The sequence below is a fragment of the Dermacentor variabilis genome, chromosome 5 (genome assembly GCF_050947875.1).
Source record: "Dermacentor variabilis isolate Ectoservices chromosome 5, ASM5094787v1, whole genome shotgun sequence".
NCBI lineage: Eukaryota > Metazoa > Arthropoda > Arachnida > Ixodida > Ixodidae > Dermacentor > Dermacentor variabilis.
In genome coordinates this window covers 166,408,194-166,422,147 of record NC_134572.1, presented here as the reverse complement: position 1 = coordinate 166,422,147, position 13,954 = coordinate 166,408,194, and the positions used below count along the sequence as shown (strand labels likewise).

Here is a 13,954-nt window from a genome sequence, read left to right as displayed (position 1 = left end):
TAAAAAATAAATTCAGAGACGAACGTGCTAATTTTTATGCCAGTATATACGCGCTATTGCAAAGCAAAAGGAATAACAAAAGACAGGTTCATTCTAGCAAAACAAGCGGTTAAGCAAGCTAACTCGTTGAACACACTTCCTGCCGATACTGTGTTGGAAGCGGGAACATTGTAAAAACATGTTCTAGATGTGGATGCGTTTTCTTGGAAAGTAAGTAAGGGGAATTACATCGGTTACGAGTTCCATAAGATAGTGTGAATGACAATGTTCTCATTTCTCCTCCTTAATTCAATTGGCATCCGGTGACACACTTTTAAACGGGGCTTAGCATTTGTTAAAACGATGATGTCCTGGAGGTCTAAACCTGATAAAATTTGATAAATCATGACCAAGGATATGAAACATTGAGAGAAAAATTTTAGCTCCAGGCCAACTCGCATTTCCTTATTAGGATGCAGGTAAAACACCAAAATGCTTTTATAAGACAATCACTGGATCCTGTGTATGCACTTTGTTGAGTTAGAGGGTACGTAAATTATAGTGTCTCTAGAAATGAGAATTTCATGTAGTGTCTGACTAATGGCAACTTAAAATAATATTTGTATGCGTCGATATAATAATATGCATCTGGTAGACCATATGAAGCGCACAAGTTAGGTATATAAAGTTATACCGTACGAGAAAAGATTACAATCTTTACAAAAAAAAGCTTGCAATGGTCCAGTTCACAAAATGTTTTATATTATATCCACTTTGCCCGCTTTAGATTTCTTATTTGGCAGAGTTCACAAAATTTTGAAATCGTTTCTTATGGCGAACGCGTTAGGGGCCCACGCTGGCGGTGACCTTGGCGAAGCTGCGCCCTGACGAAAAACGGCCGCCGCAGCAAAGAGTTAAAAAAAAAAAACCACGACAAGAAATGCTCGGATTGGCGTCACACTTGTCAGGGTAGTTCCTGTAAACAATGTAAATTACTGGCTTTGAAAAACGAAATTCGGTACACTTTGGTGTTGGAGTGAATCGATGCCGGGCCTCCGGGTTGCGAGTTCAGCACGCTGCACTGAAGCCGCGGCTGCCCCACGGTTCTGGCGCACTAGAGGCGTACCTACTGCGTGCCTTGTTGCACACGTCACGATGCAGACGTCTCTCTGACCAGTGCGTGCGCCATTGGGCCTGTGCACGTGACGGTGCGTTGATGAGCGCGTTGATGACCTTGCGATGTCTACGAACTGTATAATGCTTCCGTATTCCCAAAAGTGAGCAGTTTAAGGTCTCTGCCAAAATTTAGGTTTAGTAATTGCTATCGCGCCAGGTGTTATTGCGCCGAAAAGCGGTCGCGCGCGCTCTGAGCATTGACGTCACTGTCGGAGCAGCGGCGGCGGTTGGAGGCGGCGAGCGATGCAGGAGCGTTTGCGCTCTTGCGGCTCGCGAGGAGCGGCCGCGCAAGTACGGCACTGCGGCGGAAGCGCCTGACTCGGCTCCTGAGTGAGGGGGTCGCCTTAGGGCCCGCACGTGTACTTCTCATTGCGGCTCGTTATGTCTTGCACGAAGTCTAGCCCCGATCGTGTGACTTAATGCATTACCAATATGCCTTACAAGGAAGTCCAACCCCGACTGTATTATTTCAAGTATTACCAAATGTGCAGCGGCTGTTCGCCTTCTCATGTTACAAGAGTGCAACACCTGCGAACTTTTTAGTGATAAGTGAGACTCAGAAACTTGTTGCTTTAGTTTCTTGTTTGATGTTCAATATCTTTGTAAAATAAATAATTGCGCAAATAAAAGATTTATTTCGTGTGGTCACTAGAGCTGGACTCTTTCTTTATTACAACAAAACTCATCAAAATTGGCGCAGTGACTGGCGAGATTAACTGGACTCCACATTCCGCTAGATAGGAGTTCTCAAGCTAGAGCATTCTCTTATCAGCCGTTTCGATAGGGCACGTTAATTTATTCGAATATGTGCATGAATGATTCAAAACGAATCGCTCTAGAAATGGTACCCAATGACCTAAGTTATTCGGGATAAACTCTCACAATCTCTTATCGGACGTTAAATTTTCTAAGCAAAAACATTGACTGCGAAGAGCTAAGCGACAGAAATTGCAGTCGGCATCCATTTTGTTCAAAAGTTCTGAATGTGTCCGAGCACAATAGATTGGGTGCAGAGGATTGTTCCACCGCTGGTTCCATGTCGCAAATATACTTGTAAGAATTGGCGCGAAATATACTTTTTTATGGTTATAGCACGGCTAATTAGTTACTTTTATTTCTGTTTTTATTTTCATAGGTTTCAAGTGTAGCAGAAACAGTGAATGTGCAGTGACCTTTCTTGCAACAGAGGCCGATGTCATCTATCTCTGGCGAACACTACGTAAGTATCATAGTTTATAAGTCGTCATGGCAGGTCTTGATCTTGCTTTGATGTTTCCAGATTTTCTTACAGCCTATGTTAAAGGGACAGACAACCGCTCAGAACGTGAATCGAGATAACCTCGTTGATGGAAAGATTGCCTATTGTATTCGTGAAAATAAGCCATGTTTTTCCTTAGTAAACATAGACATTAATTTTTAATTCTTCAATAAAAGTCGGGAAAAGGGAGCTTTTGGGTCCCATGCGACAAAAAACATGAAGGTGCATAAGCGGCCCATCACGTGACCTTCTCTTAGTGTACGCGGTTCCAAGTTTTTTGTTTTGTTTTTTTAGTACGCAAATGAAGCGCACTTTTTTTCTGCTACAAGTGTTTTTCTAACTATCAATGGTGCAGATAGACCGTTTGTAGCGAGTAGAAAAGTGGCGCTGCCTTCGCCTTCGTTTTGACTGCGTTGGCTAGGCTCGTATATTGGCATAAAGACGACGACGGGGGGCCGGCCTGCCATGACGTGGGCGTGTACTTAGCGCAAAACGCGGCAGAAAGATACGTATGTACAACGACGCAAACTTATTGTGCCCACTTTTTATCTTCAAGAGCGGTTGAAAAGGTAAACGTGTAGGTGGTCAACCACAGTTACACTCACTCCTGCGAAAGGAGAACGACGGGGAGCTTTCGCGATTTGCGAGGCAGGCTATCGGCACAGTTCTCACTTCTCAGAGTTGCTGGGTGAGAGACGCCCTTTCTTTAGGTGCTACTATGATCTAAAAATTCTGCTCAAAAGTGCTCACACGCTTTTGGAAGTAACCGCTGCAGATGTAAACACTATCGAGGGTGAGCTTTGCGTTAGAACTATAAAATAAAAAGTCCTTAAAGATCGGTTGGCAGTCCCTCTAAGCCACACATCGCGCTTTTATCTTTCGTTTTTTTTTGTCATTCCCGAGCATGTCATAAGCAACCTGACAGTAGTCTGTGCGCATCGCGTTTCAATGCCATTACGCCATCACTGCAAGTTACAATGGAGGTTTTCGGTTAGTGTAAAGCTTGCTCTGCCTTATATCTTGCACCAAACTAATGGTGGGGCACGTACTCTTACAATTACGATATAGGTTTCCCGTTCGAGTATTTCATAAAGCAGTAGACGTTAAGAAGCCAACGTGAAAAATGATGGCAGCAGTGAAGAAGTGGCAGCATCAAATCCCGAACTGTGACGTTAGAGTACACTTTCTTTTCAGTGACGCTCAAAGCTCCCAACTCTCGCAAATGCACCTTGTTGCAAAGCCATATTTGTAACGACGGTATTCCAAGTTTTTTGACTTAGTGACGCCCACCTTCGTCAAAGATGATGTTACTCAAGGGCACTCTCTCGACAGAGCACATGAAGAGGCCGAAGAAGACGCACTCCCTCGTGCTCCATGTTACGTCGGCTACCTTGTGAAACGCGTAGACTGAAGCCATCACGATGGTCAAACCTGCAACGAGAAGCGAGGCCCAGAGTGAGAAACTTTGCACCACAGCATGTGTAATCTGTGCGCGCTTCTCTCAAGGTGGTGGATAAATGTACATTTTGAATGTTTGAACGCGCTATTGCACAAGACACATTATGGTAATAATAACGTTTGTACGTTCTCTTTTACTATCGTCACCCCCTCTTACACAATGTCGTCCTGACTTTGTGCGTTATGTTTAATCTTAATTGCTGCAGAACTACCTGGCCGTATTAGTATTTCTGGTATCACCAATTCATCCAATGTTCGAACCACCCTTAGTAGTCATTTGGTTAAGATTGCCAGCGTTAAGCAATTGTTTCTCCATCTTCAATTAAAGCTTATTGATCTCCGTGCATGGGTCGCAGGTATGGCTTGGTTTATTTTATTTGTGGTTCATAGCTACTTACTCACCCAGGATGTTATGAACAATGTGGCTTATCCCTGTGTTGGGATACACGGTCGAGCTCTGTGCTGAGTACTATGGGCAACCTCTATATACTACTTCTATGATTCTTTTATCCGTCCTTTCATTTACTTCTATATAGCTTTTACAGGGTGTGTCCTGAAAGTAATGTCAGTGAACTTATTGTGACTCGACTGTACGTCGGAGCGCGGTATAACCGTTTGAAGCTGGTAGTGGGGGAATCCAGCTAAGCAGCCCTCCGTCACTCAGTGGGCTCCGAGCATCGGAGAGTGAAGGACGGGCTTCTCCGTGAGAGTTGCTTTATTCTTGTGCAAATCAAAATGCAGCGCTCGTTAGAACAAAGATTTGCGATCAAGTTTTGCGTGACACTTGGCAAGACCACTGCGGAGACTGTTACTATGCTCAAGACTGCTTACAGAGAACATGCCCTGTCAGATCGGCAAGTGTTTCGGTGGCACAAGGCCTTTTTGGGAAGGCCGGGTAGAGAGAGGTAGACGACGAGGACCGCGCTGGACGGTCATCCACAACCGCCACGGCTGACAGTGTGACGCGAGTGAGGGAACTGTTGAACTCAGACTGACGATTGAGTGTTCGTTTGATGGCCGACATGTTAAACATTCCGAAAACTCAAGTTCATGAAATCGTTACAAACGTTATCGGCCTGCGGAAAGTGTTGCGCGAAAATGTCTCCAAAAGTGCTCACTGACGACCAAAAGTCACGCCGCGTTGAAACGTGCCAGGAAAGCCTCGACATGTGCAAACATGATCGAAAATTTTTGGATAACGTCATTATAGGTGACGAGACGTGGGTATTTGAATATGACCTGGAGACCAAAAGGCAATCATCGGAGTGGCACACGCACTCGTCCCCTCCCCAGAAGAAAGCCAGGATGAGCAAATCAAAGATCAAGATCATCGTTTCCTCTTTTTTTGACATCCACGGACTGGTTCATCATGAGTTTGAAGAACCTGGAACCACTGTGAACTCCAAATTTTATGTGGAAGTCCTCAAAAGATGGAAACGCAGGGCGCAACGCATCCGGCTGGACATCGCAGGGAACTGGAAGTTGCACCACGATAATGCGCCAGCCCAGAATGCCTTCATCGTCTCCGACTACCTGGTTAAAGCAGGGATGCCAACGATGCGCCAGCCCCTGCACAGCCCGGACTTGCCTCCCTCCGACTTTTTTCTGTTTCGACGCCTCCAAACACCTCTGAAAGGCAAGCATTTTGGGACAGTGGACGGGATCAAAGCAGCTTGCACCGCAGCATTAAAGGCCATTCCGGAGGAGCACTACCGTAACGCATTCGAGGGCTGGAAGTCTCGCTGGAGCCGATGTGTCGACGCAAAAAGGAGAGTATTTTAAAGAATTTTAAACACTGTAACGATAAATTCAATAAATGATTTTTAATCGCCTTACATTACTTTCAGGACAGATCCTGTATGTATGTCCATGTCGGTGTGTGTAGATGCGCATATGGCTAGTTTTTTGTGAATTGGGTCTGTGCCACTCAAAAGGTGTCATTTTCTTTCACTTTGCTTTGGCTCGTGCATTGGGTTCATTAAGCTTTTTCTCCGTAAGCCATTAAATTTGTTATGTAGTGCACGGCATTCAAGTCGCTAAGCTGGTTGTTGCCATATATCTAATAAATAAATAAATAAATAAATAAATAAATAAATAAATAAATAAATAAATAAATAATGGCGTTTATAATAATTGCTCCTATCACTATTGCAATGTGTTTACTCCGCAGTGTAATACTGCAAGGATTTCAGGTTACAATGTACCTTAACCACTACGTTTGCGACTTGCAGTTCATAAGGACGTTCAACAAGAAAGGTGACGCGCATGCTACTTCAATACTTGTATACGTATCTGCATTTTGTCCGAGTGCTGCAAAATGGAAAATATTGCCGCTCATGGAGGTTATTCAGCCCCTCTGTTACCCTGAACTTAATTTTATGAATTGTTTAACTCAGAATTCTGTTACGTAACTCTGATGAAGGTCTAGTTATATGTATTTCAGGTTGCTTACATGCAATTTGAAGACAACTTTGCAGAGGTAAAGGCCTGGACAGCGACAGTTCTGCGAAAAAACTTTTTCTTTTATTAATTGTAACGCTCAAGCTGAGTACGGTATCTGAAGTTGAGAAGGCTAAAGTAAGCGAAGCGATATTTCTTCAAAATGGGAATCAAATGGGAAATCTTGGGGAACTAATAGCTGCAGGCAACAAAGTTTATCAATACTTCTTTCTGGGCGAGTTGGTTCATTTTGAAACATATGTGTAACGGCGCAAAGAGGTGACAACAAGAAGGGAGACACGTACACACAAGTGCTGACTAACAACTGGTTTTATTGCCAGGGATAGCACACCTTATATGTGCCTGAGTGAAGCAAGGGAAATGAAGGGGAAAAGCATGCCAAGGGCGATAGCGTGCCAACGCAAGCGCAAGACAGCCAAGCAAGCGCAAGAAAACGGATACAATTATTTTTCTTTTTCTCTGCAATATGAACCCCCGATAGCCGCATCCAAAAGAACAAATTCAGCATCAAAGAGAGCAAGGGGTGCTAAAGCATTTGCTACCAAATTTTTTACTGTGGTAGGCTTCTAAGCTGATGTGCGCGGTCTCGTTACTGCTCTTTCCTAGAATCGTCGTCTCTTTCAACCGGGCCACACAGTCCGTACACTCGCTAAAGTGCACAACTAAATGGGCGTATTTATCATCTCGCTTCTTCAGTTTTTGAGCATGTTCCCCTCAACGGTCATTTCCAGAGCGAGCAGTTTCGCTGACGTAAAACATCCCACATGACATGGGGATGCAATACACCCCTCCAGTGGAATATATAACTAACGGCGGTTGGTGGTTCTTCTCGCATCCACGTTTTCTGGCGTCACAGATACGCGGACACAGCTTTCCCAGCTTATTTGGGGCAGACAAACAAATTGACACGCCGTGCCTAGTTGCAACCTTCTTGAGATTGTGGCCTTAAGGTTATGGCCAGCGCCTGTGTGTACGTGTCTCCTTTCTTGTGGTGGTCTGTTTGTGCTGTTACCCATATGTTTCGAAAAATTTTTGTTCTTGCATAAGGAGAATGTGATATCCCACGTGATCCGATGTTGTACTCTATCTATTATGCCTACCCGCTGTGGTTACTCATTGGCTAAGGTATTTGGCTACTGAGCGGCAGGTAGCGGGATCGAATCCCGGCCACGGCGGCCGCATTTCGATGGGGGCAAAAACACCTGTGTACTTGGATTTAGGTGCACGTTTTAGGTGCACGTTAAGGAATCCCAGGTGGTATAAATTTCCGTATTCACCCGCTACGACGTTCCTCATAATCAGAAAGTGGTTTTGGCACGTTAGAACCCCAAAAGGTAATTTTTTTTTATTTTGCCTCGGAAAATCTAGGCCGAGAATGACATAACGGCTACGTGCATGAAGACAGTGCTGTTTGGCTGATCATTTCATCTCGGTATCTCGGTTCCTAAGAAAACTGCGTGACCTGTGGACGCCCTTATAAAGAAGGTATCTGGCTGGCAAGTAATTACAGCTTTAATATACACGGCAAAATATTCAACAAAAAATACTTTTTGAGAACGTTTAGCAAAATCGTGTAGGTGGCCCTGTCCAGCGTTCCTGCGCCGGGTGCGCAATCGTGGACCTGATCAGAGCAATCGGCGTACTGAATGTTCCGACGGAGAAGACCATGATCTCGACGTGGCACCGGCGGAAGATGTAGTTGTTGATGCCCTGCGTCGTGTGCACCACGAATGCCGGCAGGAAAACGCGGATGGCGTGCACGCCGATCGCAGCGACCATGCCGCTACTTCGCCGCAGCGGGCCCGTCATCGACATCAGGCACAGCAGGACCGTGGTCAGCAGGAACAGCCAGCTCATGTAGGGCACGCGCAGTGGGCGCTGGAACGCCTTCAGGAAGCCTGCACGAGCAACGCTTCCCATGCGATACCGTGGCGCGAGCCGCTTTCGACGCGAACAACAACTGTGCTTGTTGTTCGCCCTCAATGTACGCACTCAATGAGTGTGCCACAGCTTAGTTTCTGGATGATGTTAGCAGCGACTGCACATTATGTGCTACACTGGTTTATCACGCATTGTCGCTTTTCTGATATTGGTGATTAGGCAGCTTCATACGCCTGTAGGCGACTCTGGAGACAAATCGCAAAGTCGCGCGCTGACTACACAATGAGAAGAAGTGTAGATTAATGTCTAGGTTAATCAGTTGCTCTTACATGCTAGCAGCAGAAATATGGTGAACTTGAGGTAGTCCGCTCTGTAGTCGGATTCCTCACTGCAAGAGAAATACAAAACGACAGTGAAGAAACCGATATATAACCAAATTATGGTTAGAAAAGGATAGCCGAAATGTTAATAAAAAAAAAGGCAGACTTACTCTTGTTCAGAATCGCTCGAGTGATACTCGATGATAGGCTCCGAGACTTCGTCCAGGAGTTCATCCCTGCGTGAGTTTTCATTGAGCACACGGTCATTAATTAGTGATACTCAAGCTTTACTATTACGTTCACTTGTGCGTATACCTTTCGCAAGACTTCACGCTTCAATCTTAACCCTTATAAAAATTCATGAGAATATAATAAATTTTATTTTGTACTTCGCTCACATACACAGAATGTTTCAGTGAACACTTTCAGCAATTTTATAGGTTGCCTGTAGCAGATAGCACAATTCTAGTTCATGAGCTGGTCTACTCGAAGAGGCGGACATTACTTGCACAATAAACTGAAGTGCATAATGAATTAACGGCAATTCACTATTTAATTATTTAAGTAATTGTCTTAGGGCCCATATTGCAATTTACAAATTGTAGCCGTGTAGTTTACTTTTGTACTTCAATGTTACATCATATGTACTTTACAGACTATAAAAGGCAGGCGACTGACTTTGATATTGCAAATGTTCGCGCCATGTAACCCGAGGACTCCTGAGTACATGAGTAGTTAACGCGTAAGCATTAATGTCCGATTGGGCGTCGCTGAGCTTTTCTTCGAGGTATGAATTCCTCGCGGGCCAGCCAGCGCTTTGAGACGCTTGGTGCGTTTTCACTTGGCCTTAGCGAGGCTCAGAGCGCAGGCGAGACCTTGCGCGGACAAGGAACGCCCCGATAACACAGGCTTCCGAGGGCGAGGGTGAAGTAGCGTCGCCGCGATGCCCTCTGCCCTCACAAAACACCGGGGCATTGCCTCCTTGCAGCACTGTGGAAGCTACACGAATTCTTAACCAATAGAAAGGCCGAATGCCCGTCGAGATGCGGTCATCTGCGCCGCGTCGTCTGCTTGGAATCCTGTCGGTACATGCTACATGGTTGATGGGTTAACGAAAACATGGGCCCTATAGCGTAAAGCTATTCCAATATGTTTTTATTCCAATCTCCTGACGTCAAATTTGCGTAACCGCCCACGCAAGCATCGGGCGGTGACCAGCAGGGTTGTTTGAACAGACCGATCAAACGCTCTCCTCGTTCGTAGGAGGTCACTTTTGCTTGCTTGAAAAACGGATAACATTGTCTACAGCGAGCGGCTTGTCTTATCTGATTGGCTGACAAGAGGCGAGGAGCAGGCTCAATGGAGAGGGATTCGACGGGGCCGAGCCAGTGTACTGAAAATAATCGATAACCGCATGAAAAGGGTGGTGCGAACATCTGCGATTGGTCAGCTTTCGCTTACTTAGCTTGAGGTGGCTGATTGAAAATCGCTCCGGCATGCAACGAAAGGTCAAGAATGACGAATTGCCGAAAGCAAAGACGAAAGCAAAGACGAATTGGCCGAGCGAGGTCTTAAACTTGCCGAATGTGCTCGATAACGTTACACGGCCCCGCAAAAAGCTTTATTGTATGCAAATAAACCCATGCTCTACGGCAGATGCGAGTAGCCAGTACCCGAGCGATCGACGGCAGCCATCTTTTATTCCTTTAGGAACAGGGTAGCCTGCGGCTATTCAGAAAAAAAAACTCAGTTTTGTTCTACATATTAATGTATCTTTAAAGCGTGCACGTCACTTTGACGGGGTGAGTTTTCGCGGTTTTGTTACGTCGCGTGACAGGCAGCTGAAGTGTGTGCAGCCCGAAAACATTTGACCAATAGCCGAGGGCTATTGGCGAAAAGGCGTCGAATCAAAAATAAATATTTTTTTCTTTGGTCCAATAATGTGTAATCAGTGTATACGAGTCATATTAGATGGGGAGCTATGGCGGTTTTCGTGACGTCACGTGACAGACAGGCGAAGGCGGGGGGTGGTTCAAAAAAGATTACGACCAATCGCGGAGGGCTTATTGCAGAATTGGAATAAAAAAATTTGGAATAGCTTTACGTTATAGCGCCCCATGTTTTGACGCAATAACCAGAAGCTTCATTTACATGGATGTGACAGCGGGTCTTCGCTTCAGCTGTACTTTCCCTCGAGTTGACTCGCAGCCTCCTTAGCAAGTAGTAAGGGCGAACACCCTTGTAAATGTTCACCTGCGGCACAGCGTCTGCTCGACGTCTACTTGGCGTTTGCTCGCTACCGTCACTACGTTCCGTGCTAGAACAAGGTAGTAAGTTAATGGTGCAGTGAACAATTAGGCCTTTATAGCGTTCTGCATTGTCAACGTATCAACAGTGTTAGTGGTGTGGCGCTACCTGCTAACTAGAAATCAAACCAGTTTTACGGCTCGGCATCGTGTCTGTAGTCCTAGCAGCGTGAAAACAAACAGCCTATCCCAATAATTACGACAAAACATACCTAATGCTTTGACAGCGTGAAATGAGACTTAGCGATGACGGATTTCCCCACTTGCTTCTTGCTGACAGGGCCGAGATCCAGTAACAAGCACGAATTCAGATTAAAGCGGGTAGTCGTTGCTTTAAGGGCGCCTGCCGTGTTTCTATAGTTCACCAAGATTACGGGTGGCTATTACCGTAACTGCCACAGTAATTCTCGGTAGACGACGGGTATGCGCAAAGGCGATGGCATATCACGTATCGCTGTAGCGTATCATCTATCGAGCAAAAATAAAACTTTCTAGTGCAGCCAATAATCAGCCAGTTACGCCCGGAAGTACGCACCGCTGCGCAAGGATATTGCCTCTTTGCGACTCGTAGGTTCGGTAGCGGTGCAAGATTGTTGTGAGGTGGAGTACACTTGCCTAGGGCGTGAGCGGAAAGTCAACTGCCCTACCCTTTCCATTTTCTACTCTCAAATAGCGTCGGTCTCGAGAGCCACACTCGGCTGGCGGAACCACTGGCCGCAACCTCTCGTGGCATCCGAAATCCCCATCGCGCATGCACGCCTGTCACGAAGGCCAGTAACCTCGATGAGCGTATGTTTGCAGGCATTACAGGCAACAGGCATTCTAGCGCCAGACAAGCAACCTTTAAAAAGCGCCCCCAAAGGAATTGTGTCGACCGTGGCTTCACTGCGGCACCGACCACGTAAACACCGCGGGTCACAAGCAGCCGGTACCGCCCGCCACCAGTAACGAAATAGCGTCGGTCGCGAACGCCGTCTCCCGACGCTTGTTGACAATTGAGGGCTGGCCCGTTGCGCCGGGGCGCAAGCCGTTCCACAGGCATCTAGTAACGGAGGTAATCCCCTGGCCAGCTGGTGTGCTGTTTGTTTCAACTAAAGCCCCTTAAACTTCGTAAAGTAGTGCCACACTTTGAAGAATTCCGCCTCCTCCTCGCGCGCTCTGGCCGAGGCCGACGCCGCGTCCTTATTAACCAAATAGCATCGCGTGGGCCCTCGCGGCGTGCATCAGCGTCATTTTTGCTCGAGAAGAGTCTACGGAGTGGCGAGGAGAGCATGTCGGCGCCGTTGCTACGCTCGAGCAGTGTAGGCGGCTCCACAGCCGAGGAGGGAGCGTGAAAAGAGAGAAGAAAAGAGGAGGAGTGAACGCGGAGGAGGAAAGTGTCACTACTTTACGAAGTTTAAGAGGCTTTAGTTTCACCCGCTTCACTCAGTCGAGGTGCGCCCGTGACGTGGTGCACCGGCCAATCGGAAGTCAGACTGCTAGAGATGCCGGACACCGGCTTCTTTGCTCATTGAGTCATTTGACGCTTTCGCATCAAAACATGATCTACCAAATTTCAGTAGTGGTTTTACTCCGCGCTTTAAAGAGCCACGGTTACGATGGTTACGTCCGTCGGAAATTAACACGAGTCCCAGCCACCACGAAAGTGAACGCTTACGTTGCCTAGAAGGAAGTGACGCACGCAGTTGTACAAGACAAAATTGCGGCTAAGTATTGGCCTGGCTGAAGTGCCGGCTGTTGAAGAGCCATGTGCTCACTTGATGAGGCTAATCTAGCTCTGACCAAATTAGCGATAGGCTTTTAGGTTTGCGGTGCCGCGATATACGCATTGGCGATTTCCAGGATTAGTAGTGTGCCATGGAGGAGTGAACGGAATGCTGGCTCTAAACAGGAGCTCCCGCGGGGCGCCGCTGACCAGAAACTAGGGTACGTAGGTTAACATTCATATCAGTAAAAATTGGAAGGAAATACGAGCAACGAACTTACATGGCGCGGAGCTTCGAACGAAACGGGCAGCCCGAACGGGACCTCACGTCTTCTTCTCGGCGTGGGGCCTCGAGACACGCGTGGGCTCGCGGCACCGAACACCTGATCTTCTTCATCTTCTCTCGCGTGCATGCAAAACGCGCGGAAGAAACGCAACATTGACACCTAATTGATGTGAAGCTTGATGCGTTAGCGAGGCCGCAACAGTAGCGCATGACACCAGCACAACCACGTCGCCTGTTGCTGTTCTCGCCCTGTGTTGCGAGGACAAAGGCAATCTATGATTTTGTCGTGGACAGAGTGTTGAGAGGTGTATGCACAGAGAAGCATAACCCCCAAATACCTTAACACTTTCAAGTCTTCTAAACCCCTTTTGTCACAGCGATGCATGCCCATTTAGGAAGGACTGGCCAAGAATAGGCACATATCCCGTGACACTTAACTAGTACGCCCAGCTTTTGCGCGGCATCATAGTAGCAGCTTCCAGCCAGTACCCCAAAGGGGGAAGAAGCAGCACAAGAATCTAGGCAATATTAAACAATTTTCTGCACAAAATAGAAGTGTCGTTTAATTTTTGCACTCGGACCAGAAGCATACATGAGGGTTCAACGCTTTCCCGACAACACCTTTATGTACTGCAAGATATGACAATGATGCAAGATGACAATTTATTTACGCACATGCAAATTTTTTCATTGCTTCTGCTAATAATATCCACACACTTTACGGAAAGTTGCAATCGTGTTTACCCATACTTCAAGTGTGTCTGGATAATTTAGCCGTTGTACTTGACATCAACAAAAGTACTATGGTTATTTTTTTATAAAAAGGCTATGAGAGTAGTAAACATGACGTTTTTGCAGATAAGTTAGTTTGGGAGGTCACGTCCTCTGCCACTAATAATTTGAGTATACACCCGAAGACTCATCAAAAGAAAGAAAAATTTATTTAGGGCTTCAAAAAGAGGAAACTAGGGAAAGCTATTGCGAACCTAGTACGACGCATAAAAAAATGTGGGCAGTTTGCACTAGTGGTGCAAGGCTGGGTCACAGCGGAGCTAGTTCTGGGTTCTGATAAGTATTGCTATGTTTTGCTAAAGTTTGCGAGCTCATACATGGCTCGGGAAAGTT

The 13,954-nt window shown here is 46.3% G+C and overlaps 1 protein-coding gene across 1 annotated transcript in view; it reads right to left on the bottom strand.

Annotated features, from left to right (window-relative positions):
- Positions 1 to 12,935, bottom strand: part of LOC142583308 (sperm-specific sodium:proton exchanger-like) — a 75,132-nt gene extending 62,197 nt beyond the window's left edge. Inside the window, exons 1-5 of the mRNA XM_075693726.1 lie at positions 12,825 to 12,935; positions 8,703 to 8,768; positions 8,542 to 8,600; positions 7,975 to 8,229; positions 3,704 to 3,844 (exon numbers count right to left, since the gene is read on the bottom strand). Of these exons, the coding sequence (XP_075549841.1) occupies positions 3,704 to 3,844; positions 7,975 to 8,229; positions 8,542 to 8,600; positions 8,703 to 8,768; positions 12,825 to 12,826 (523 nt within the window). The 5' untranslated portion in view covers positions 12,827 to 12,935. The remainder of the gene's footprint in view (positions 1 to 3,703; positions 3,845 to 7,974; positions 8,230 to 8,541; positions 8,601 to 8,702; positions 8,769 to 12,824) is intronic.
- Between the last annotated feature and the right edge of the window lie 1,019 nt (positions 12,936 to 13,954).